Source organism: Penicillium vulpinum (genome assembly GCF_028829585.1).
Source record: "Penicillium vulpinum strain IBT 29486 chromosome Unknown utg000003l_segment0_segment0, whole genome shotgun sequence".
Lineage (NCBI taxonomy): Eukaryota > Fungi > Ascomycota > Eurotiomycetes > Eurotiales > Aspergillaceae > Penicillium > Penicillium vulpinum.
The window spans coordinates 7810454-7832336 of NW_026643243.1; the positions used below are offsets into that span (position 1 = coordinate 7810454).

General features: G+C 49.3%; 7 protein-coding genes across 7 annotated transcripts; 3 read left to right on the forward strand and 4 right to left on the reverse strand.

The window, feature by feature from the left end:
- Window positions 1–483: 483 nt before the first annotated feature.
- N7479_008003 (Peptidase C19 ubiquitin carboxyl-terminal hydrolase 2) lies at window positions 484–7969 on the reverse strand (the record flags this gene model as incomplete). Its single annotated transcript, XM_057255697.1, has 6 exons — window positions 484–1145; window positions 1202–1847; window positions 1900–3254; window positions 3323–5256; window positions 5881–6065; window positions 6173–7969. 6 exons carry the CDS (start codon window positions 7967–7969, stop codon window positions 484–486), a joined length of 6579 nt encoding a protein of 2192 aa, XP_057109559.1.
- Window positions 7970–8692: 723 nt separating this feature from the next.
- Window positions 8693–9207, reverse strand: N7479_008004 (uncharacterized protein; the record flags this gene model as incomplete). The annotated part of the gene is made up of 3 exons (XM_057255698.1): window positions 8693–8734; window positions 8864–9033; window positions 9138–9207. 3 exons carry the CDS (start codon window positions 9205–9207, stop codon window positions 8693–8695), a joined length of 282 nt encoding a protein of 93 aa, XP_057109560.1.
- Window positions 9208–10395: 1188 nt separating this feature from the next.
- Window positions 10396–12417, reverse strand: N7479_008005 (F-box/WD repeat-containing protein; the record flags this gene model as incomplete). The annotated part of the gene is made up of 1 exon (XM_057255699.1): window positions 10396–12417. One exon carries the CDS (start codon window positions 12415–12417, stop codon window positions 10396–10398), a length of 2022 nt encoding a protein of 673 aa, XP_057109561.1.
- Window positions 12418–12769: 352 nt separating this feature from the next.
- On the forward strand, window positions 12770–13057 carry N7479_008006 (uncharacterized protein; the record flags this gene model as incomplete). The annotated part of the gene is made up of 1 exon (XM_057255700.1): window positions 12770–13057. The coding sequence occupies one exon, from the start codon at window positions 12770–12772 to the stop codon at window positions 13055–13057; it is 288 nt and encodes a 95-aa protein (XP_057109562.1).
- Window positions 13058–13603: 546 nt separating this feature from the next.
- On the forward strand, window positions 13604–15280 carry N7479_008007 (autophagy-related protein 17; the record flags this gene model as incomplete). The annotated part of the gene is made up of 1 exon (XM_057255701.1): window positions 13604–15280. One exon carries the CDS (start codon window positions 13604–13606, stop codon window positions 15278–15280), a length of 1677 nt encoding a protein of 558 aa, XP_057109563.1.
- A 680-nt stretch (window positions 15281–15960) lies between these two features.
- N7479_008008 (serine/threonine-protein kinase RIO1) lies at window positions 15961–17664 on the reverse strand (the record flags this gene model as incomplete). Its single annotated transcript, XM_057255702.1, has 1 exon — window positions 15961–17664. The coding sequence occupies one exon, from the start codon at window positions 17662–17664 to the stop codon at window positions 15961–15963; it is 1704 nt and encodes a 567-aa protein (XP_057109564.1).
- Window positions 17665–17983: 319 nt separating this feature from the next.
- On the forward strand, window positions 17984–21812 carry N7479_008009 (chromosome segregation protein SMC; the record flags this gene model as incomplete). The annotated part of the gene is made up of 5 exons (XM_057255703.1): window positions 17984–18021; window positions 18089–18248; window positions 18297–19507; window positions 19562–21459; window positions 21520–21812. The coding sequence occupies 5 exons, from the start codon at window positions 17984–17986 to the stop codon at window positions 21810–21812; spliced, it is 3600 nt and encodes a 1199-aa protein (XP_057109565.1).
- Between the last annotated feature and the right edge of the window lie 71 nt (window positions 21813–21883).

Genomic DNA, 21883 nt, shown 5'->3' on the forward strand with positions numbered 1-21883 from the left:
TATTTATGATCAACTTAGGGTCCTTAAAACAGGCTCTGGTAGTGAACCGAGCCGCTATAAGTGGACAAGAAGGGAAGGACAAATAACAAAATCACCAAACTACACAGAACAGTCAGCTTGTATAGGCACATCTTGCCAGTACACTGCCGACAAAGACTAAGCGTGGAGCCTGGACCTGCTATGGAAGAAGTGAGTTCATTGTCGACCTGTGTGTTGTAGATGTAAGACCTCAGTGGGAGACTGATAGTTGATGATGAATTCAGTGAAGTCTTAGGTTACAACTTCATTACAGTTTTACATTGGCCTCAGTTTTGCTTTACTCTTACTTTGCTTTGCTTTGAGAATGTGATTGAAATTAAAACAAGAAATCATTTTTTTATTTTGTATGGGCCACCTGCCCATCCCCCTTCCCTTCCCCTTCCCCCCATCCGTCTCCCCCATTTTTTTTAGTTTTTTTTTTTAGTTTTTTTTTATTCGTATCATTCATTGGTCCGAGGACGCCATGTCCTCGGACCCCACACGTAGCTCCACGACTGGGAGATCATCGGAGGAATCCTCCCCCTCACCCCCAGAAGTGAGACCAAACTGAAACTGAGGGTCGATGTCCATGGCATCACTCCATGGACATCGACCCTCAAAGATGCCATCCTCGGTGGCAGCATCACCACCGGAAATCTGTGAATTGGCGTGAGCGGCGTCGAACGACCAAGAGGGTTCCGTGAGCTTGCTGAGGGAGTCGACCTGCGATCCCCCGTTCTCGTGCTCGTAGCCGATTTTCTTACCTTCGCTACCTCCATCCTCCGAGCCCGAAGTACTCTCCTCGGCAGAAGAGTACACATCGTTGCCGAGGGAGTCTTGCCCCCGGCTCACTCGGGGTGCCACCCCTGCCCCGGCCAAGGCAGACGACCCCTTGCGGGGAGCGCCGCCAAGGACCCGACCGCCGCCGTCCGAAGGTGATTGGGAACCGGGGCTGCGGGAGCCAGAGGAGCTGCCAGAAACACTGGCCTCGCGGTTCCGGTATTCTTCAACCAGCTCCCGCAGCTCCTGGTTGCCCAATGCACGATCAGAACGACGGCGGTAGAACAGGAGGTAGGCACCCGCCGTGATGATGGACTGCATGTTGGTGACAGTCTTTGCAGAGGTATCTGAAAGTTATGTCAGTAAGATTTTTTTGATTAGAATATTTCTGGGGGCATCGGACCATTGCAGTAGACCCAAGCACCAGACACAAAGTCCTTGATGTAGGCAGTGTAGTGGCCACCACCCATTCCACCCAAGTGGTTGTCGACAGCAATCAGATCGTACACCGCACTCTTTCCACCCATAGGGCCTTCCACTCGGCTACTCAAATCCAGTCCCTCGAAGGGGAAATCGATGACAGTGCTGATCTTGTGTCCGCTCCGGCCACGGAATTGGCTAAACCGCTTGAGCTGAACGACCATAATATCCGGGGTTCTCCACAGCTCAAACTTCTTGGTGGCCGAGACGTGGGTCTTGCACTGAGGACAAAACCAGCTATCTGCTCGAGAAAGAATTTCCTCCTTGCTGAACTCATCAAGGCATTGGTCGAGAGTGAGATTTGATTGCTTCGGCCTTTTCTGGGTTACCACCATGGCCTGATCAAAGACATTCTTGATGTTCATGTAGGTAGGGCGACCACGGAGCTCCTCGGGGTCACGGGGCTTGCCGCCGAAAAGGGCATCAATGGCCTCGGGAGACCAGTCAAGTAGGATGGCATCACCTTGGCGAACGAGCGATAGTGCTGAGTTTGGTGTCGTATCTGATTCATCTGTATCATAATCATCGGGATTGTCATTTGCGGAGGTTTTGGAAGACGAATCGGATTCCTGGCAAAAGTTAGTAGGCGGAATTTGAACGGACGAGACGGAATAAACAAACCTTAGTCGATGCGGAGGAAGATGGGATGCGAGAAGAAATGGAAGGGTAGTTTTTGATTGTGGAAATATTGCGTCCATCAGGTAGAGTGGTATTTGTGCTCATGACCTTTGCATCGAAAAGTGACAACAAACTGGCAGGAATTTTACCAGCAAGAGGATGTCGAGGGGACTTGATAGATTCAGAATCAGAATCAGACTCATCAGTGCTCTCTGCGGGCTTGGGCGCTTGCTCGGTTTGCATGGAAATGTCAACTATGCTGTCTTCGCCGTCAACAGAAGATGATCTGATTCGGGAATCTGCTGATCGTGCATCATCCTCGTTTGTGACCACGGTATCAGAGTCATCAGCAGCATGGTCATCGAGGATGTTTTCCTCGGCAGCCATAATGTCACGGGTAGTCATGTTATTAGCCTGGGCCAGGAGCTTGCGGTAAATCGCCTCAAGATCCTGGGCCTCTTCAGCAGAAAGACGTAGGAAGGATGGAATTCCGAAAAGTTCACGAGTGGACTCTTTGTTCTTGCGCGGAACAAGTTTGCGGTGGAAGATGGGCACAAGGACTGCATCGTCATCATCGGAGGGAGAGTCAGAAGAATTGGCAGATGCTGGAAGAGGACCAAGATCATAGAACACAATAGTATCTTCTTGGGTAATGCGTAGACTTCCGAAAGAGTCGTCGTCGTCGCAGAAAGTTTGCCAGAAGGAATTGTGCAATGTCTCAGCTGCAAAGATTCGTTCTCCGTCAATTCCCATCTTTTGCGCGACGAAGTCCTTCCAGGCCCTCAATGTATCATTTTCATCGAGGCGGACTTTCAGAGACACTGGTGGACCGTCAAGGGGGAAAAAGATAATTGTCCGATTGATAAGCGTCGGACCCGTTGGGATAGGCACAGTGACCATGGTGAAAGGATCCATGATGATGCTGGTCTTATCGCAATTGTGGCAGATCAGTGTTGATTTGTACATTCCGGCAAACAGATCAGTGATAATGGAGGCGTTGCGGGCCTCATAAAGGTCCCAACACTTCTTTCCGAAATCCTCAAGAGCTTTGCGATTGTGGATCATTTCATCAGTAGAATCAGGGATGACAGTAGATGGCTTGCTGCCAACGATGCGGCTTAGATCTTCCGACAGTGCATCAAGGAGGAACATCACAAATTCTTGACTGTCATGCTGCTCATAGCCAGCAAAGTCTTCACGTTGCCGACCAGCGGCAGCACGAAACCTATATGGGTTGACAGATCTCGGCTGAGGGTCCGATTTGTAGAGTTCCTGAAGTAAGTTGGCCCATTGCTTAGCAATGACGCCACCGCATCCCAGGACATTGGTAGGATTCAGCTCGGGTTTGTACATTCCACCTGCGTGTCAAGATTAGCATTAAAAGACCTCGTTTCACAGTATCCAACAGTAGGATTGATATACTCACTGAGGAAGTAATAAGACAACTCCTCAATACTTCGCACACATTGCAACGCAGAATTCATGTAACAAGTGTTGCCCAGGTTTTGCAACCCCACGATAAGCTGTCGGCCCTTCCGGCCTCGAGAAATAAGCCCTCTGATTGGATCGGGTCCCAGAGTAGGAGTAGATCTGCCATTGGGTTGCGTGCTCTTTGGTGCAGCTTTAGCGGTAGAGACTTTGGTAGCAACATCGTTCTTTGGTTGATCCACAGGGATCCCCAAACTTTTGAGAGTTTTGGCAGAGGCCTCAGACACCCATTCTCCGTTTTTGAAACCGCCGACCTGTTCCTCAAGAACGACACAATTCGCCCGGGTAAGACCTGCCATGTCCAGAGTCATACGGCCGTTGTAGTTTGCATTTTGAGTTTGATCCTTGACGTTATCAAGCAACACTCGGTGGCTTCCCTCCGGAAGTTCAAGGAAGGCATTCAAATCGAAAAGGAGCTTGTCGTTGGGGTTCGAGATCAAAGCCAATGGAGGAGCTGGTGATTGACTGCGAGAGGCAGCTGGGGTTGCTGAGGCTGATGCAGTGGTGCTGCGAGGGAGCTGAAGAATCTTCCAAACTCGAACCTTGGTCGACATATCGATACCAGTCTGTTCTTTGGCATCCTTCAACCATTTCTGGTAGTTCGTGGTGCGACTAGCCAGGATCTTGACAGACGGCTTGATAGTTTGTCTCAAGATGGTCGGAGTGGTACCCGCGGCGGGGTTGGCCAATTTGAAAATGGTGAAAATCGGAGGGTAAGTCTCATATTCGATTCTTTCAGGATCACCGGGCTGGCTGGTGTTGTGAGCATAGCGGATGATCACAGGTGACTGGTCGGCGAGGCCGTACCACTTCTGGATCAGTTCCCAGCCATGTTGCGGAATTATCGCAAAATCCAGAGCGTCATGTAAACCAGGGCGCATAGGCACAAACATTTCACCGGTTTCGTCTTTGAAGCTGGGAGTGGCAGGGTCGGTGTCAAGCATAATGTTCAAATTGTTGACGGGGCCAATATCGCCATCCAATGATCCTTTGTCAGTGTGATCTGCGTGCGCGGTGGTGCGTGCAAGCACCTTTTTCAGCCAAGCCATTGAAACAACAAAGCCCTTTTGTCCATCTTTCAACGGCGCCTTCATCAGCGCATTCACCTCAGTCACTTGGTCGTCGATCGTAGGAATGTCATCCGATTTCGGCGATGCTGGTCTGGACTGGTCGTCAGTCGAGGATGCCGAGCCGGTAATCTCATTGCTCGACGTTGTGGGATATGTGGGTTCATCGTTTATGCCGTCGCATGTGCGGGGAATAATGTATGTGCGCGCATTAGTGAAGCCGGTGCTTACGCCTCCTTCAGGGTCGGAGTCGGTAATCTCGGATGCTGGGCGCTTCTCGCCGGGAGAAGGGGATCGTCCATGGGTTGGAGGTGTACCCTCTCGAGTATCGGAGGGCATGTCGGAATGGTCGCTGGAGAGGGTGAGTCCGGCGGTTGCGGTCGCGGGGGTCAGCGAGCGCCCAGGCGGGCTTCCAGACTGAAACTGCAGATGCGCAGGCACGTAACGAGGCGGGGACACCGACGAACTCTGACAGCGGGAAGAAGAGGAAGATGTGTGGCGAGAGTGTGGGTGTTCGGAGCGGCCGTGACGTCGAGCCCGAAGGCCTGGACTGGTGCGAGGCTCTGGGGAAACTTTTCGTCTCTTTGGTGAAGACGTCGTGGCGATGAGCTGCGCACCTCGTGTCGCAGCTCGGGGCAACCAGGGGAAAATAGAAGACGGGATCAAAGCAGCACCCTTACTTCCTTTAGATGGAAGTACAAGGGGATTTGGTTGTGAAGCGAATTCAACTGGCAGAAAATCTGAAGGTAATTTTTTTTTTCCGGAGCGGAAACGAAACCCAGGGCTATCCACAGATGACCAGCGTCTGTAGATGAAGCAAAGTTAAGACAATTGATGAACACAAGAATTAAAAAAGAGAGTACAAACAGAAGAAATTTTGAAGAGAAGAAGATATGAAAAGAAGATGTATGGGAAAAAGAGAAGAAAGATTGGAAAGTTGGAGCTGTGAAGGTCTCTTATACTTGAAGGTGAACTATTCAGAGTAGTTCACACAATGAGAGAGACTCGTGAATGAGACTGATTGTCAATAGTTATTGTGCTCTTATTTACATCGTGAATGTTGTGAAATTTTTGGGATTCTGTTTCCATTCCTATTGTGGTGCTATTGTGGTGCTATTGCCATCCTATTGCGGTACTATTGAGCTATTGTGAACAATGAATTAGGGCACAGTACCCTCACTGTCGTGCACGACTCATCAAACAGATTAGTCCTAATACCTAAACAATTATAGGTTGGTTAGCACGCTGTGAAGAAACACAATTTGAATCATTATGGTCATTTTGCATTTTCTCATGGGCTAGCCATGGTAAGATAGATACATTAAAAAAAAAAAAGAAAGAAAAGAAACCGAAAGTACAATCTGCAAGTCAACGCTTCTCCAGGTAGAGCTTGTAGAGCGTGTTGTGCTCTGCTCCTGAGAGGACATACTCCACATCAGCTCGGTAGTGTACAGGGTTAGAGGGGTCACTGCGACCCCATGCAACAACAGCATTGAGGTCACCTTTGAACCGCTTGGTGAGATCGAGACAGTGGTCGCAGAGCATCAGTCCACACCCGTAGGCTTTGTCCTCAAGATCCACCACATCGGCATAGATATCAACTTGCTGAACCGTCTGGCATGACGCGAATGCGGGCTCTCGACACAAACTGCACCATTGGTAATCCGGAGCTGGGAAAAAAGGGCCAGTCTTCCCAGTCTCGGGATCAGTCACTGTTTCACTTGCTCTGTGTAGAATTTCTGAAGCAGCAGCTCTTCGCACTTCGTCGTTTGGGGAAAGAGGCACAGGTAGTAGCTCGAGGTTGACATGGGAACATGCGATGATGCTGCATCGATTCCATGTACAAGAGAAACACATCCTGCTCTGTTCTTTTCCGTCAGCAGTATGGCCATCCTTAAGCTCAACAATGGTGCCGTCGGGAAAGGTCCAGACCTCTGGGTTACGAGCACCGAGCCCAGTGATTCCATATGCAAAGTTATTGCACCAGTGGCAAGGGGGGATCCACCCTGGTCATCTGCGATAAACACCACGGGATGCGCAAGCTCGGTCCAGATTCGATGTGTGTTTGCAGGTTGCGAAGCAATGGTATTGGGGGCGTTGGGGTGAGTGGGTGAGTTGAGGGAGGAATCAGAAATATAAATCGACGATTTTCCCCTCTCCGGGACATCGTCGTCCGAATCACTGATCTCAATCACCTCATGTAATTTCGGTCCCTCTACAACGGAGGGCTGAGCGTTGTTGAATGAGGGGGATGGGATCTCCCGAGAATTGCTCTTTTCGACATTGGCCTGGGGAGTCTGAATCTTTGGTGAGTGGATAGCTGGGGAAGTGATTTGTTCACTTGGCTTAGGTAGCTCAAGAGCGTCAAGTTCTGGTGTTCCATGGGCTGAGTTGCAGTTTGCTGGAGAATCGATCTTCGGGGAACTGATTCGTTCACTTGGCTTGGGTAGCTCAAGAACGCCAAGCTCTGGACTTCCATGGGCCGAGTTGGGGTTTGCTGGAGAATTGGTCTTTGAGGAAGTGATTTGGTTACTCGGCTTGGATGCCGGAGAACCTTCAAGCTGTGGACTGCCATGGGGAGAGTTGGAGGTTATAGGAGAACTACTCCTTGGGGAGCTGCTTGGCTCGCTTGGCTCGCTCGTGGAAAATAGTGCAAAGGGTGGGTATTTAGCTGGTCCAGCAATGCAGTCGAACCCATGATTTCGGCATGTAAGACAAGGTTGGGAATGGTCGTAATCAGGAAGGCGATACGAGCAACACTCTTTCTTCCGACCTTTGCAACTCTCGCATGTCCGTTTCCATTTGGGTGAGGGGCTCACAACACATGGAACATCATCAGCAAGACATGCTGTGCAAGGATAGGCAAACGGATCAGGATCAGATGTAAGCGAACATTCCATGCCCAGTTCTTGACAGGCAGCGCACACTCTCTTTGGATATTTGTCATCCACAGGCAAGTCATCTGCAGGTGACTCTGATGCTGAGGCCTCGACGTTGGTTGTGTCTTTCTTTTGTGGTGAATCCGCTTCCTTGTTGCGGCGTCGAAGGCTGTATCGCGAATTTGGTGTGTCTGTCTCGGGATTGACGGCCCAGTATCTGTCCCAGCTATCGGGCTCACTGTGTTGAGATGGTGTCAAAGGGCGAGCATCATTTTCTTCTCTCATGTCTGGGCCCAGCCTAGAACGGAGTGTCGAAGTTGGAGACAAGCTCCTGGCCTTTTTACCAGACGGACGAGTGTCCAGACCATCCTCATTGAAAAGAGATAGCTTGCGCTTGGTCGGTGTTCGCTTGTTAGAAGGGTCATAGTCCTCATCTTCGTCATTGTCATGCCATGACCCAACGGCAGCGGCACGCTTGGAGGCACGCTGCCGCAAGTGATATGGGCCAGCAAGGTGCTGGAGCGCGAAGAAGTTGCCCGTACTGTGGTCAAAGAGCTCCTGGGCCCGCGCGAGTCTCTCCTGAGAGTATGCCATCGTGGATGGCTGGATGGCTTCAGGCTGTGCGGATGCTGTGGTCATGTTTGATTAGCAAGAGTCAACTGTACTAGTCTCAAGCGACCGATCCTTATATGGTTGGGTTAAATGAAGAAGTGAAGATAGAAGTGAAGATGAGATGATACTGGTTTAAATACTGAGTGAGAACCCATAGGCAGTAAAATGAAGATAAATTACTCAGCTTGTAGATAATAGTATTCAAGTATCAATAGTAGGAATAATTGAATTGAATTGAATTGAGTTGAATTGAATTGTATTCATGTCTCGATGGGAAACTGCAGCAACGAGAGACAATAGCTTTTGGAACATACAATGTAGCAACTTTGGAATACTACCATCAATGGCAATTGCCATCCATTCATATCAATAGAAAAATTCCAGCACAGACTGTGAAACTCACACAATCTCACCCTGGATCTATCCATTATATCAATCGATCCAAGTTATTCAATTCCCTGATGATTAAATATCCCCTCTATTGTTAGGCCCTCACTTACATTGCTTTGGGTGTAGCTGGGTAAACATAAGTAAAACGTTCGGAATGGGCCCAAGTAGTATATCGGTATCTGCCACGCATCTTGCTTTTGTGACCAACTACTTGGTTGCAGCACGCCTCTCGCATAATATTCCGGGGGCCAAAGTCGAGACTTGAAGCCAGTAGCAACCTATCTCTAGTAGATTTTTCCGAGATAGTATTCAATGTGTCACTTGGGTTTCCTAGGTATAGAGGGAGCGGGGGATGCGACACTATTCGTAGACATAGCGGCGCATGACATTCTCGTCGTTAAGCTTTGCGCTTTCGTGATTTGCCAGTATTTATTTTTTGATGCGGTCGTTGCTAGTGTGCGAGGCAATGACATAATAAGCTATAAAGCCTATAACACCGGGGAATATGAATCTAACAAAAAGCCATCTCACCGCTGTCGGAAGTTGCTTCCAACTAGCCCAGCATTCCCCGTAGTGTCTGCCACTATTTCGGGGCTGTTTAGCCACAGCAACTGACTTAGGCTTAGGCAAAGGAGGAGGATGGAAGCTAGAGTTTGCGGGGATGGAGTTCGAATAGCTAGAACCAGAGGTGTATTCGGCGTCTAGTTTAGCTTTTCTGGATGGGCAAAACAGGCTTCTATGTCAACAGAGTCTCGATCTGCATGATGTTAGCTTTGGTTTCTCTCGTATTGCTCAACATACTGACCATTTGAAAGGTCATCCATTTCATAAAACCACACACGGTCATATCGAATATCGGTTGGAGCGTCCGCCATGGTAATTATGGTTGTTCAGGTTGAAGGGAGCGAGTGTATGGTTTTCTCCCTTTTGTGTTGAGATATACGGAGTGACAAAATTGTAAACAGGGTAGCAGAGGGTTGGTTGCAGGGTGGAGATGCATATGGAGAGGTTAGTATTCTACTAAGTAGTCCTCCATGGTAGCTGATGGGCTCCTAACTAGGAATAGGAGCGCGAGCCCTGGAGGTCCGATCCCCTTCAGTCATACAACATCGAAAATGACCATATAATTACCTAGACATATCCCCACAGGTATCAATGACATTTTCTTCTTGGGTAACTTTGAAGATACTTACATACCTCGCATGGTTCTACATAAGTTTGGATTCATCTGCCGCCAAAGGAAGCCCAATATCATCAATACAACAGAGTAGAAATCTGCATAGCATAAGTATGGGATATATATTGCTAACAGTTCAGAATGTCAATGATTGCGTGTGATTAATATTAGCTCGACGAAAACGAAATAGAATCTAGAATCCATCATGGGTTATCTAGAATTTGATTAGTAGGGTTGAAGAAAACATAGCAGGTGGTAGATCTAACAAAAAAGCAAATAAAAAAGCCAGGAAGTCCGGAGAGTTTGAGGGACAGGAATGGAAGCCAGTTTGCTACCAGAACTGTTAAAGTTCAAGGGTCCAAGCCCCGGTACTGTCTAATCCAAAACAGTCTTAGCCTCCGTCTGGGGTCCATGACCCAATCACATACAGTAGTAGCACAACTGGTAGCACAAGGTTATATTGCTATCAAGTACGGGGTATATAAAAAGGACTTCATGTACCATCCCGAGGTCTGATACAGGGCTTAGGTGATCGAAAATGTCATCCTGAGGTCCATTCAAATTTATTGAAGGTTATATAAAGACATGGGCACATGTTATTAACATGAAGCCAGGCGAATAATTGAAGTAAAGAACAAACAGTAAAAGCAAAGCCCAGTAGCGCCTGTGATGCAGTCGGTGACAATATATGAGGTCAAATCACCTTGTTTGAGCCACAGCCACCGTTCATAAATGCGCCAGGGTATTCATCCATAGACTGGAGATGCAATAATACAAAAAGAAAAAGACGGCAGCGCCGCAGTTGTACACCCCATCCTATGAGAAAAGGTCTAACCAAAAAGTGTACTTTTGATAGACAAGAAAAAAAAAGAAATTATTGGCCACCCTAGGCCCGGAAATCGTGCATGCGAACTTGGTAGTCGTCACCACCAGTGATGAAGCGACTGTCGCTCAGACCAATGCAGTTGACAGCTGCACTGTGACCTTCATATGTATCCTGGCCGGTAGGAACCCGAGGGTCCCAGATCTTGACCATGCGATCCATGCCACCAGAGGCAATTCGCAGGGTATCAGCAGAAAGAGCCCAAATACCTTCTAGATGTCCGAAAAAGGTACGAAGGCATCTTCCGGTGCTTGTTTCCCACAATCGGATCGTTGTGTCCACACCGCTGGTGATGATGTAGCGCGGGGGTTCTATGCGGCCTTGATCCTGGTCGAAAGAAGAGCCAAATGGTGAGTGCTGGAGAGAGAGAGACTTGGCCTCGAGCAGAGGAGAAAGTGTGCTCAGGATGCTGTCGCCATTTTGAGAAGATGTGCTGACGTGGTCATTCTCGCAGTCGGCAAGATGATTTTCCAGTTCAATTTCTCGGGGCAAAGCAAGAACTTGCTGAACGGCTCCGATGTGGTTATGGAAGACTCGGAGGCAAGTCTTCGTATCCAAGTCCCAAAGGCGTGCAGCGCCATCGTCGCAAGCGGTCAAAACTGTGCGTGAAACTGAGTCGATTTTAACAGCGTTGACTCCCTGTGGGTGGGGAAGAACGAAAGTAGACTTGTCCTTGAAGTTCCAAATTTTGACAGTGCGATCGACAGAGGCGGATGCAAGAAGAGTGGAATCAAAGTGAAGGGCGATGACCGCTTCGGCGTGGCCATTGTACTTGGAGATACATTCGCCCGTACGCCAGTTCCAGATTCTGATGCTGCGATCCAGACTACCAGTAATCAATTTGGTGTCATCGAACTGGAGGCATCGAACTCCAGCCATGTGACCTTTGAGGGTTCTTAATTCTTCGCCAGTATCTGTGTCCCAGATCTTAACCGTAGCATCATAGGACCCAGTCATCAAGATATTGTCCTCGAACTGCAGACACATGACACTGTCTCTATGGCCCTTGAAGACCTTAACTGTGCAGCGCTTGTGCTTCCAATTCATACCAACAACAAATCGATCCCGATAAACCTCCTTCCACGGACGATAACGAGTTTTGAAGTAACTCTCATCCTCTTCAAGGGACTTGGGAGTCGATGCGCAGTGGCGCTTTGCAAGAACGGAGACTTCATCATTCGATTCCATCTTGCGTTTGCTACTGGCTGGATGCTCGGCTGTCGAGCAAGGTTCAGCTATTGCGGCTTCACTAGGTCCCACGACAGGCTCGTTGTTGCCCCAGTTGCTGGCACGCAATTCAATCTCACGCTTGGCTTCGCGCAGACGCTTGCGGTCCAACAGAGGAAGACCCCAGCCACACTTGTTACACTTTCGGCGGATATGCTGCTCGCACATCCGGTGCCACACCACATCATCATCGGCAAGGGCTCTCCAGCGGGAAGAAACCTGTGCCGCTCGGCACAAGGAGGCTGTGTCGAGGTAACGGAGAATTTTGAAGGAGAGCTCTGGAGGAAGGGCAGCGAGGAAATCAATTCGGATGAGTTCGCGGACACTCGCAGAAATATACGATAGTTGGGGGAAGCAGCACTGCGCCAAAATTCCTTGGAGCATGAGAGTTCGCTGCTTTGCCGGAGCAGCGGAAAACAACGACCATACATGGGAAATACCCTGTTGATCACTTTGAGGAAGTAGGTTCAAATCGGATTGTAGTTGGGTCATCGACTGTTCATCGGCTTGGCGTCTGCTACATTTTGAGTCAGGTTGATGACGATAGCAGTAGCTGGCATTCACTAGATTCTGCTCCATTGGAGTTGAAACTTGCGAGCGCAAAGGCGCATATTGTCGAGGTTGATATTTTGCGAGGAATGGAGCCACATTTTGCCTTGCTAGTTCCTCTAGGGTTTGTGTGGTGTTCTCGGTGTCTTTATGCGGCAGAGAGCGGTTGGAGCCGGCGTTCGCACTGACCGCCGAATTCGCAATAACCAGGCTTCGTTGCGTGGACGAGGATTCCGGTGAATCGGCCATGGTGAATGATTCGGTCTCGCGCGGTGTTAAGGCGGAGGGGAGGGCCGCTCGGGCGAGTGGCGGTCGCGTCTGATGTTGCACTGAGATAAGAACCAGGTCAGGTTTGTAGGTATCACTGGTCTCCTAGGTTGAATGATTTATAATGGCGAAGAGAGGACAGAGGAAGGGTATTAATCAATGTCACAATGAGGGGTCCTTGAAAAATTCTCCAGAACCAGAGAGTTAAAAAAAAGGGAGGGGGGCAAGGGTTATCGATTGGGGCAATCTGAGTACCCTGAGAGGATTGAGATAACAGCGTGATTGAGATTGACAACTGGAATCAACTTGAATAAAGGGAAAAAAAAAAGCAAAAATGGGATCGACAGAGGCTTTTAAATCAGAGAAGAATTCAAGTCAAGAAAATTGCACAATTTGGATGTGTCTTCGATACGCCATCGATGGAGTCCGGGGATTGCGTGACAGCCGCAGCGGCGAATTCGTGATTGGGGCGGTGAGATTTCACGTGATCATCCACATTGCGCCATCTCCACGCCCTCGCACCTCAATCGATCACTTCCTACGCTTCCGACAGGCTGATTCGCTACCATTTGGTTTGACTGGGGTGAAACGGGGCAGTCTATCTTTGTATGCTTCAGGCTAGTTCCGGCAATCATCTCACACCGACACTGACACTTGGTTGAGACCCACTACCCTTAGCTTTGTTAATACTACTGCGGTCTATCTAAACCTTCTGTGAACGGCTTGCTGTGCCTACAATTTACATTGTATCCAGAGAAGCAAGTCTTGACCGAGAACGACTCGAGAACTACTGGTAAGAGGCTGTTTATTTTTATCGCTTTATTTACAAGTCATTTCTGGGCTTGAGCTCGTGCTTCCCTTCCAATCTACGGTGTGGAGCACAGGCCCGGCTCATTGTACCGAGCTCTTTATACCCAGTCCAGATCCATGAGATCGAAAGTAGCCATTTTCCTCCAGTGCTGTTTGGGTTTACAGCAGTCTGATTGAGCAAATATAGATCTATGCTGAAGTTTTTTTTTAGAGTTTTGGTGAAGTGAAAGGGTTGCAATCACCCCCTTTTCCTGTAGCTGTGTCGATTCACCGTTACCCCTGAGAGGTCAATCTCTCCCTTAGCCCTGGTCTTATCTTACTCCGAATGAGCCATTTACAGGGTTAATTGATTTACACAATGGCGTCATCCCAATCCTCTTCGTCGTCCATTCGTCCGCAGGCTGGACTGAACGACGGGGACCAGCAATCCCTACCCCAGGTTGACACTCTGATTTCTTATCTGCTGGGTGCCAAACGTTCGCTCTCCTCTATTGCTCATGTCTGGCGAGCCAATGAAATAGTCACTGCGTCACACTCAGCACTAGAGCAGAGTGTTATCGTGTGCTCCCGAACAGGCTTCTTGCGCCGTGGCCTTAACGGACAACTCCGGCTTTTGTATGATGTTCGTACCGAGGTCGAACAGATATCATACCGAGGACGTGCTGAATTTTCAGTAGCACTAAAAAATCTGGATGCTGCTGATGCCCGGCTCAGAAACACGTTAGATCTGCTCCGCGGAACTATCGTTCACGCGTCATTCAGACCTGGCGATGAGGAGCAGAAGTCTTTACATGATTTTGTTGATGAGCGAGGCGTGGAAGAGCTACATGCCTCTTTGAAAGCATCTATCGACCGCACTAACACAGCGCGTGCCGAATTGGACACGTCCAATCGTGAATTTGATGACGAACTCCAAGTCACCAGACAGTCACTTCGTCACTACCACACAGCCACCAAGTTGGCGTCATCTCGATTATCAATCACCTCTTCCTCGTCGTCTACCTCCGACTCCGGCCTTCTCACTTTGTCATCTATGCCGGGTCAGATCCAGTCACTAGAGGCCCATGCTCAGGAAATGGCCATTCTTTTGGAAGCCCTGGTGCGGCATTTTGATCTTTGCGTCACTGCCGTCAAGCATACGGATGGTGGAGGCGCAGTTGCGCGATCTATCACGGGGGATATGTCAGCCGGTGTTGATGGCAGCAATGATGGAATGCCAAACATCGGGGCAGAGATCAACGCTAATTTGAATGCACCTCTTGACCCAATGACTGACGCTGAGTATCAGGAGATGGTGGCTGTTTTGATCAAAGATGCCCCGGAGGCAGATGATGTTGTCATGGAGATCCAAGATCGCATTAATGAGATGGAATCTATATTCGAACAAGTACAAGCCCAGCGAGATGCCCTTCTATCCATCTCCAAAGCAACAATCGAAGTTCACTGCCACCTATCTTCTCTTGCATCTTCTCGCTTACCCCGTTACATTTCCCAGGCACACAATTTCACGCGCGTTTGGCTTGAAGAAAATGACCGCATTAACTCTGGCCTCGCCGAACTCTCTGATCTGCACTCCCTGTATGACGGGTTTCTCAATGCTTATGACAGCCTGCTGCTGGAAGTAGCACGTCGGCGTGATGTTCGCCAACGTGTGGAAAATGTGCTCCGAGAAACCCGGCAAAAACTGGATCAGCTCCACCATGAAGATGCTGCTGCTCGTGATGCTTTTCGTGTTGAACAGGGTGACTTTCTTCCCTCCGACATATGGCCTGGGGTTGGCTTAGCACCAATGCATGTGGAGTTCTCGCGCCTCCCGGGCGGCCACCTGGATAATAATCCTGTGGCGCAGCATTCACTAGAAGGCCCTAGCGTACATGAGTATACCGGGCCAGCCAACGCTGGAATATCGGATGGAAGTGACGAAGGGGAACAAATCCCTGAGCTGCCGAGAGACCTTATTAAGGAAGCTTATGCACGGGTCTATGCACGGGTCAATGCACGAACCCAGATTGTGCCCCAAATGCACACTCCTTGATTCCCCCTGGCATCTTCAACGTCGACAGCTTTACTTTCATCTAATGCATATTTTGCTTACGTTTCTATCCGAGCGTTGCACTATTCCCTTGGCATCCTCCGCCTCGCTCTGAACTTCCCACCAGTTCAGGTGGAAGTTGGATTTATGGCACATCAGTACCGTGTTTAGCTACTACAATGTATCGTGACTATGGTATGATTGATGATTGTGACTTAAATGACGAAAACACAATAGGTCTGACCTTCCGTCATGCTCACGCTTATGTTCCCTGCTCGATGCTCATTTTCCAGATGCATACTCCTGCGTCTTCTGCGGGATGTAAGCACTGTTTGGTGGCACTTGTGGGGAATTTTTGGTGAGAGGACGGATTGGAGTGACGTCCAAAGAGAGCTCTGATAAGTTACCTCGAGATTCTTTTTTAGATCAGAGTTGTGAATACCCCATCTGCTATGAATAGTTTACTCCAATGAGAATTTTTGGTTCAGTCTTGAGGAGCTTGCATCAAATATTTATTTTATGTTTTCCCATTTCTATCAAGTATAGACCAAGGTATCAAATGCCCAATGCTCCATCCATATATGCATTTCATCATCAAATCATGCCAAGCGGTAGATTGACACAGGGTGCAAACATTTGCAACTCGTGCACATGCAAAGATAAGGTCAGAAGACTACGTGAGCTTATTTCTTCTTTCTGCAAGATCCAGAAACAAGTTTTTTCTTCAAGTGCTTCGGCATCTTGTTTGCCCGCTGCTCACGCTTCTCCTCCTTCACCTTTGCCTTGTGGTCACGCTTGGAGTCTTTGTCTTCGAAACGCTTGCCTCGTGGCGGCTTCGGCGCGAATGGGTCTATTTCTTCCTCGTCCTCGTCCGATCCTGAGACGGAGACACCGCCGCTTTCATCAGACTCGGCGTCTTCCTCAACAACATCAGGGGCAGTGGTCTTCTTTTTGCCGCCGGCTAGGAGGTCTCCATAAACCAGGTCAGCACCTTGGCCATCGCGAATGCGCTCGGCATCACGCTCGACATCATACACCTGCTCTAGGGTCTGGGGAATATATTGTTGACGGAAGACAGCAGTCTCGACATCTTCAGCCTCATCGTTACCTTCCTCACGGGCAAGGAGGAGCTTCTCGATGGCACTCGCCATCTCATCATTGCCAGCGGTCACATCAACCGGTCCGTCTGGGGCGATGATGAACTGGAACACAGTCCGCTCACCAAGAGTCAGAATGTTCTTTCGGCGGAAGAAGTCGCTGACATTTTTGATATCCATGCGCAGGAATTCCAGACTGCGCGGGTGGTCGTGCTCAACACTTTGACTGACATCGATGATGTACAGGCGTTCCTTATGATAGAGAATGTTGTACTCGCTCAGATCAGCGTGCACCAGACGACAGGTCTGGTACATGACACGCATATAGCCTAACAATTCAATGTACAGTGCGCGCCAACGAGTTTCCGGTTCAGGGATATTGAAGTCCACATCCTTGAGACGCGGTGCGCCCAGACCCTTCGAGCTACCAATGAATCCCATAACAAGGACGTGCAGGCGAAGGAAGATAGGCTCGGGGCAAGGAATACCAGAGGCATAGATTCTTCGCAGGTTTCGCATCTCCTTCTCGGCCCAAAGTTTGACCATGGCGCGGTTGTTGCTCTTGTTGTATCCCTGACGGAAACGGAACTCTCCAGTAACATACTTATCACGATCCTTGAATACCAAGATACTTGTCTTATAGACCTTGATCGCACGGTGTAGTGGGGGAGCATCCTCGTCTTCCTGCGAGATAGACATGGCATGGTAGACATTCGCTTCCTTTCCAGTCGACAAACATCCGTGGATTTCTGAAACAAGGCCTCGGTTGATCATCTGCAGTAGAAGCATTCGCGTACGAGGATCCAACACTTGTTCTGATGTGGCTCGGTCTGCCTTATCTCCATGCTTGTTGCTGTGTCCCGAAATGCCGGCCTGTGCGTCATCCAGCTTGATCTTTGCAGCATGGCGAGTAAGAGATTTGACCTGGTCATCGACGAACGCAGAGGTATTCACGGTAGGCTTCTGGGTATTCGTCTTGGGGTATGTCCATCTGGGGACATTGGAGTCGCCAGCGAGGTCGTTGATTCTGCGTTGGCGGTTGTATGCTTTGGTAAGATCAGAATTATCGGAAGACAGAATATCTTCACGATCCAATTCCTCGTCGAAAATATCGTCGTAGTACTCGTCTTCTTCATATTCTTCTTCCTGCTCATCTAGCAGTTCTTGCCCCGCCTCAGCGGAGTCTGCAGTATCAGGGTTCACATAGCCTTCATTGGGCACGTATGTATGCGACGGCGCGAGGCCATCGGCAATACCAACTGCCGGGGCAGTATTCTCATTTGAAGCCATTCTGGATCTTCAATGTTGAGAATGTAGAAATTAAATATATCCGTCGGTCCCAAGGTTTTTTTTTTCTGTGGCTCATTAGGGTCACCGCCCGGCAGAACCCCGCGCCCAAAGAGACGCGCTAATTTCGTTCCTCGCGTAGTCAATCTCCAAGGCTTTGCAACACAATCACGATACCCCTCGGTCTTTGTCTGTTCATTGCTGGAGAGATCTACTTGCTGCGATCTTTGTGGCACATTCCATTCTTAATTTTACTATTGCGCCAAGCGCGTTATGCCGAGGGTGTTCTGATTGATCCTCGCGTCGCGCGTTTCCTCTCAAGATGTATGTCAAGCAGATCATTATCCAAGGCTTCAAGAGGTACTTTCCACCCCATTCGCAATTACATGACTTCATGGACCTCTTATTGATTTCCCGCGATATTCAGCTACAAAGATCAAACGGTCATTGAGCCATTCTCCCCCAAACACAACGTCATTGTCGGTCGCAATGGTTCCGGGAAGAGTAACTTCTTCGCAGCCATTCGCTTCGTTCTCAGCGATGCCTACACTCATCTCGGTAGGGAGGAACGACAAGCACTTTTGCACGTATGTCTCTTGGTATTACTTAGATCTACATAGGTTGACCCCAAGCAGGAAGGTTCCGGCTCAGCTGTGATGTCCGCCTACGTTGAAATTATCTTCGACAACTCCGACGATCGATTCCCCACTGGCAAGCCCGAGGTCGTCCTGCGTCGTACTATTGGCATTAAGAAGGATGAATACACTCTCGACCGCAAGAATGCCACCAAGAACGATGTTATGAACCTGCTCGAGTCGGCTGGTTTCTCTCGTTCCAACCCTTATTACATTGTCCCTCAAGGTCGAGTTACTGCGTTGACCAACATGAAGGACTCCGAGCGCCTGGTTTTGCTCAAGGAGGTCGCCGGCACTCAGGTCTACGAAGCTCGTCGTTCGGAGTCTTTGAAAATTATGAACGAGACCAACAGCAAGCGCGCCAAGATTGACGAACTCCTCGACTACATTAACGAACGCCTTGCCGAACTCGAAGAAGAAAAGGACGAGCTGCGGAGCTATCAGGAGAAAGACAAGGAGCGCCGCTGTCTAGAATATACCATTTATTCCCTTGAACAACAGGAGATCGGTAAGGTTCTCAATGAGATCGAAGAGCGACGACAGAATGGCGTTGAGGATGCCGACAATAATCGTGACCAATTCATTGAAGGCGAGAAGGCCATGGCTCAGATCGACGCTGAGATTGCTGAGTGCAGGCAACAGATTGAGTTCCTAAAGGTTGACAAGGCTCAACTGGAGGACGAACGGCGTGAAGCATCTAAGACTCTGGCTCAGAATGAACTGCAGGCCAAGTCTCTTTCTGACAACCAGGCTGCCGCACAGGCACTGAAATCACGCTACGACTCTGACCTCAGCTCTGTTCAGACCGCCATTGCTGAACGTGAAGCCGAACATCGGGAAATTCTCCCTCGGTTCAATTCCCTGAAAGACCAGGAAGACACTGTTAAATCACAGTTGACGGATGCCGAGACATCGCGCCAGCGTCTGTATGCGAAGCAGGGTCGAAACTCGCGATTCAAGAACAAATCCGAGCGCGATAAGTGGCTGAACATGGAAATCCGCGAGAGCCATAATTCTATCAACACTGTCCAGGGTGTTATCTCGCAGACACAAGAAGATATCCAAGACCTAGAAGGCGAGATTTCTGCTTTGGAGCCAGAAACTGAACGTTTGCGTCAACAAATCGATGGACGCGGCGACACGATGCATTCTGTAGATCAACAAGTCCAAGATGCTAAAGATGAAAGAGATCGCCTCATGGACCAAAGAAAGTAAGCTGCCTTGAATGACGAATTCACTAGAACTAGATATTAATGTTTCCGCAGAGAACTCTGGAGAGAAGAAGCAAAGCTTGACTCCGTGCTTTCGAATGCATCCCAGGAGGTGGACCGCGCTGAGCGCAATCTCTCGCAAATGATGGATAACAACACCAGTCGTGGAACCGCCGCAGTGCGCCGAATCAAGCGCCAGCATAACCTTGAAGGAGTCTACGGTACCCTTGCCGAACTTTTCGATGTCAGTGAAAGATATCGTACTGCCGTCGAAGTCACTGCCGGCCAGAGTTTATTCCACTACGTGGTTGACACAGATGAAACCGCTACAACGGTTCTTGAGATTCTACAAAAAGAGAAGGCTGGGCGTGTGACATTTATGCCTCTAAACAGACTTCTCTCTAGGCCGATGAACATGCCTCGTGCTAGTGACACGATACCCATGATCGACAAGTTGCAGTACGATCCGGCATATGAAAGAGCCTTCCAGCACGTATTCGGCAAGACTATCATTTGCCCCAATCTGCAGGTTGCGTCACAGTACGCACGAAGCCATGGCGTCAATGCTATCACTCCAGAGGGTGATCGGTCAGACAAGCGTGGTGCCCTGACTGGTGGATACCATGACTCCCGTCAGTCGCGACTGGACGCTGTTAAGAGTCTAGGCAAGTGGCGAGATGAATATGAAACCAAGAGAAATCGCGGTACCGAAATCCGGAAAGACTTGGAGAAACTCGACCAGATGATCACGAAAGCTGTTGGTGAACTGCAAAAGCTTGAGCAGCAGAGACACCAGGTCCAGAATAGCAGTGGACCCTTACGACATGAGTTGAGAGCCAAGCGTGATCTCCTTCAAAACAAGAAAGATACTCTTGATGCCAAGCGACGCGCTCTTCGAAATGTTGAGTCTAACCTTGCGGCACTAAATGACCAGGTCAATGCATTCCAGACCGAGCTGTCGTCACCTTTCCAGAAAGCTCTCACCAACGAAGAGGAAGCTCGATTAGAGACTTTGAGCAGTACAGTGCAAGATCTGCGCCGTCAATACCAAGAGCTTTCGGGTCAGCGCAGTGAGCTCGAGGCACGCAAGTCGGTGCTGGAAGTTGAGCTCCGAGAGAACCTCAACCCCCGCCTTGACCAATTGCTCAACGGAGACATTGACATCGCTGACGAGCAAGTTCAGGGTAACCTGAAAGAGACACAACGTGAAGTGAAGCGCATCGGCCAGGCTCTGGAGAAACTCAATGCACGACTGAAGGAGGTTGACACCTTAATTGAAGAAGGCAATACTCGTGTGATGGATCTACAACAGCGCAATGCGGAGACCCGACGGGAAATTGAAGAACTCGCTCGATCCATCGAGAAACATCAGCGCCGTATGGAGAAGAGCATGCAAAAGAAGGCAGCGCTCACTAAGCAGGGCGCTGAGTGTGCGGCTAACATCCGGTCCCTAGGTGTTCTTCCGGATGAAGCTTTCACCAAGTACCAAAACACCGACTCCAACACTGTTGTCAAAAAGCTTCACAAGACCAACGAGGCTCTTAAGAAATATTCCCATGTCAACAAGAAGGCGTTTGAACAATATAACAGTTTCACCAAGCAGCGTGAGACCCTTACCACACGTCGTTCTGAGCTGGATGCATCCCAAAAGTCCATCGATGACCTCATTTCTGTTCTTGATCAACGCAAGGATGAGGCCATTGAACGCACTTTCAAGCAGGTCTCACGCGAGTTCCACAATGTGTTCGAGAAGCTTGTTCCCGCTGGTCGTGGTCGTCTTATAATTCAAAGGAAGACAGACCGTTCTACACGACTCGATGACGATGTTGACTCAGATGACGAGGAAGCTCGACAGAGCGTCGAAAATTACGTCGGTGTCGGCATTAGTGTGAGCTTTAATAGTAAGCACGATGATCAACAGCGCATTCAGCAGCTGAGTGGTGGACAAAAGAGTAAGCATTTCCAGTCCAAATCTATACATTGTTTTATAGTTGCTAACCGCCTCGTCATAGGTCTTTGTGCTCTCGCACTCGTTTTCGCCATCCAGGCTTGCGACCCTGCACCATTCTATCTATTCGATGAGATTGACGCCAACCTGGATGCTCAGTACCGGACAGCCGTTGCACAGATGCTCAAGTCCATCTCAGATTCGACCAACGGGCAGTTCATCTGCACTACTTTCCGACCTGAAATGTTACATGTGGCAGAGAAGTGCTATGGTGTGAGCTTCAGGCAAAAGGCCAGTACTATTGATGTTGTCTCGCGCGAAGAGGCTCTAAAGTTCGTGGAGGAGCAGAAGACCTGATTGTCGTATTGCCCAGGTGTGCTCTTTGTATATTGTAATCAACATTTGCTTCGGGGGACTTGCTTCGATGG